The sequence below is a fragment of the Tupaia chinensis genome, unplaced genomic scaffold (assembly GCF_000334495.1).
Source record: "Tupaia chinensis unplaced genomic scaffold, TupChi_1.0 Scaffold000668_1, whole genome shotgun sequence".
Lineage (NCBI taxonomy): Eukaryota > Metazoa > Chordata > Mammalia > Scandentia > Tupaiidae > Tupaia > Tupaia belangeri.
This window is the reverse complement of record NW_006160190.1, coordinates 476759-479929: the sequence shown is the minus strand read 5'-3', so window position 1 is coordinate 479929 and position 3171 is coordinate 476759. Positions and strand designations below refer to the sequence as shown.

General features: G+C 41.0%; 1 protein-coding gene across 1 annotated transcript in view; it reads left to right on the top strand.

The window, feature by feature from the left end:
- Nucleotides 1-236: 236 nt before the first annotated feature.
- LOC102468669 (vomeronasal type-2 receptor 116-like) overlaps nucleotides 237-3171 on the top strand; it is a gene marked incomplete at its 5' end in the record, with an annotated part of 8394 nt that continues 5459 nt past the window's right edge. The window contains 1 exon segment of the mRNA XM_014592170.1: nucleotides 237-400. Coding sequence (XP_014447656.1) covers nucleotides 237-400 — 164 coding nt within the window.

Genomic DNA, 3171 nt, shown 5'->3' with positions numbered 1-3171 from the left:
GTGGGATTTTATTTTCCGTAACTCCAAGAACTTACTTTCCTTACTCCATGGGAGCATTTCATTTTCATACCAGAAGAGGGAAATCCCTGGCTTTAAGCAATTCCTCAGGACACTTAACCCATACCAATACCCACAAGATCTTTACTTTACTCAATTCTGGTTACTCAATTTCAATTGCACAGTTCATGGATCACACTGCCCAGAAATTAGAGTCTGCCCATCAAATTCTTCCTTAGAGTTCATGGAAGACAAGACTGACATGCGGTCCGTGTCTGATTCCAGCTATTTGATCTACAACGCTGTGTACGCAGTGGCCCAAGTCGTCCATAAGATTCTTCTGGAAAAAAGCGAAATGGGATGTCCCGGTGGTACAGAGCAGCCTCTGCTTCTCCCCTGGCAGGTAGACCTCCCCTCTACTAGGACATGCCCTGGGCACTTCATGGCATCTGGAATTATCTTATTAGCAGACAAGATCATGAACCTGTAATTACTGAAAAAGCAACAGTATAGGTCAAAATGAACAAACGTTTATTTCACATGGGGATAGATGTTACCATGATCTCTGATGGAAGACTTCTACCATTTGGGCCTTGAGTAGAACATGTATCAGTAAAAGATTTACTAATATAGGATAAAATGCTGTAAAATATAGTAAAAGCCTCATAGGAAATATAAACAAAAAAATCAGAGCATAGATCTAGGGCCAGAAAGTAGAGTAATAGTTTAGGCTCATTCTGCAATTTGAGTCCCAGACTTAGACACATAGTGTGTATGTGTGTGCCCAAAATTCTAAGAGAATGGAGAAAAGTTTGCAGTGTGGCCATCCCTGCTGGAGGGTGATTTTTTTTCTCTCTCTCTTTTTCCAGTGATTACACATGCCCTATAGCCATAGTCTAAAATACAGAGAGAATATATATATATATGTATATATATATATTTATATCTACATACCTCCTAGTAATATATTTAACTCCAGAAAATACTGGCATATCGACTCTACATGGATCCAGCTATTTCATCCTCAGTGATGAATACAGCACGCCTCAATCCCTTCATATAATGTTTTTGGAGAGAACAGAAAGCATCCGATATGTTGCATAGGAAAACACATGGAAAATGATGCCACAACCTCCCTGACAACCTAATAATATCCTATAACAAGTCTACAAAATTATTTTTAGACATAACTGTTTTGATAAAATATACAACAATCATGAGGCAGAGACCATGGTCTCATTTAAACATATGGGACCATTTAGTATTCATTGCAAGCTCATCGAATAGCCTGCCTGGTTGATAAGTCACATACAGAATGCACTTATCGAGTCCTGTCCTGATGCACCAGGACCAAATATGCTACATAAATTCTTTGAATAAAACAAGCAAATGTAACATACAGACAGAAGTATATATCGATGTAAAAATTAAGACAGGAAAGTGTGTGGGGCAGCAGGTGCCTTGACACTTAAAGCTCTGGATCCCACACGACCGACTTGACTCTTGAGTCCCAGACCTAGCAGCCTGAAAACCACACTGGGCACGCGTGCATTCTTTCCCAAAATTCTGAGGGGAGTATAAAGGAGTAGGTATTGTGGCTTGGCCACCCGCCCAGGGAGTGATTTCTCACTTTCACCCTCTCTCTCTGGCCATCACAAGCACTCTATAACAAACATTATAAAAAAACCAAAAAGTTTAATTTACCCTCTGCTTTCTATGTGTGCTAACAATAATAAGACTCATTTGCACTCTGAGGTTGCCTGGAGGTGGCTCTGAAAGACACTAGCAAGATGCTACCGAAGATGTGATTGTAGACTGTATAGAATACTTCTATGCCAAAAAATGAACAGTATAAATAAACAGATTTATGAAAATATTTCTTCTTCTCCACACCAGAGTTTCATTAACTTCAGAAATTAAATAGCTAATGCACTTTGTTATAGACCTCTTCTGGAGCCAGCAGGTGGTATGGTGGTTGAGGCAGCTGGATCCTTCATGGCTGACTGTGTAGTCTGAGTCACAGATCAGATAGCATTTTTTTTAAGCTATAGGGTATGTGTGCTCTCTGGAATGACAGAGAGGGACAGAAAGTAAGCAATCACCCCCCCCAGGGGGGACGGCCACGCCGCAATCCCTTCTCCACCATTCTCCTCTCGGGATCTTGTGCACGCACACACACGTGCCCGGCATGAGTTTAAGCCACCAGGTCCAGACTCGAACCGCGCTCAATTACATGGGAGTCCAGCGGCATAGCCATTACACTAACTGCTGGTCCCACAGATCAGGCAGCTTTAAAAGCACACCAGGTACATGTGCAAGAGGGTCCCAAATCCCAAGAGCAAAGACGGAGAAAGGATTGCTGTCTGACCATCTACCCTGGGCTCTGTTTTCTCACTTTTCGTCTCTCTCTCTCTGTCTCTTGATGGTGAGTACACATGCCCTCTAAGAAACAATTTTTTTTTAAAACCTCATATTAGTACAAGAGTTCTAAATTTTTACTTTTCGTGGTAGATTCCACACATGACAATCACAGTGTCACCAGTAGTAAGAAGAATGATAAAAATAAAGAGGAAGAAACACATTTTATATTCTCTCTGAAAAGTTTTAGTGGGGTGTCATTGATGTTGTCAAAATCACAGCTATTTAATGTATACATTTTTTAAAATTTTTTTATTTATTCATTCAGTTATTTTAATTTGACCAGAGAGACACACAGAGAATGAGAAAGGGAAAGTGAGAAAGCAAGCCACCAGGTCCGGGACTTGAACCATAGTTGGCCTTGTGGGAGTGTCCAGTGCCACAATCACCATGCCACCTGCTGGTCCCCTTTAATGTATACATTTTGATGAGTTTGGACATATGCATACATTTCCACACAATCCTCAGTCTCAAGGAATTTTTTTTTTTGAGAGAGATTTTTGTTATAGGGAATATGCACTCACCAGACATCAAGAGATACAGAGAGACAGAAAGTGAGAAATCACCCTCCAGGGGGATAACCACACCGTAAACCCTTCTCTTGGGATTTTAGGCATGCATGCACATGTGTCCTCTATGAGTTTCAAGGCACCTGTTCTGAGACTTAAACTCCAACTCGGTGGGAGTTCAGCGATGTAACCATTTCTCCATCTGCTGGTCCCCATTCTCAGGGAATTTAATGTATTTATTCATCTT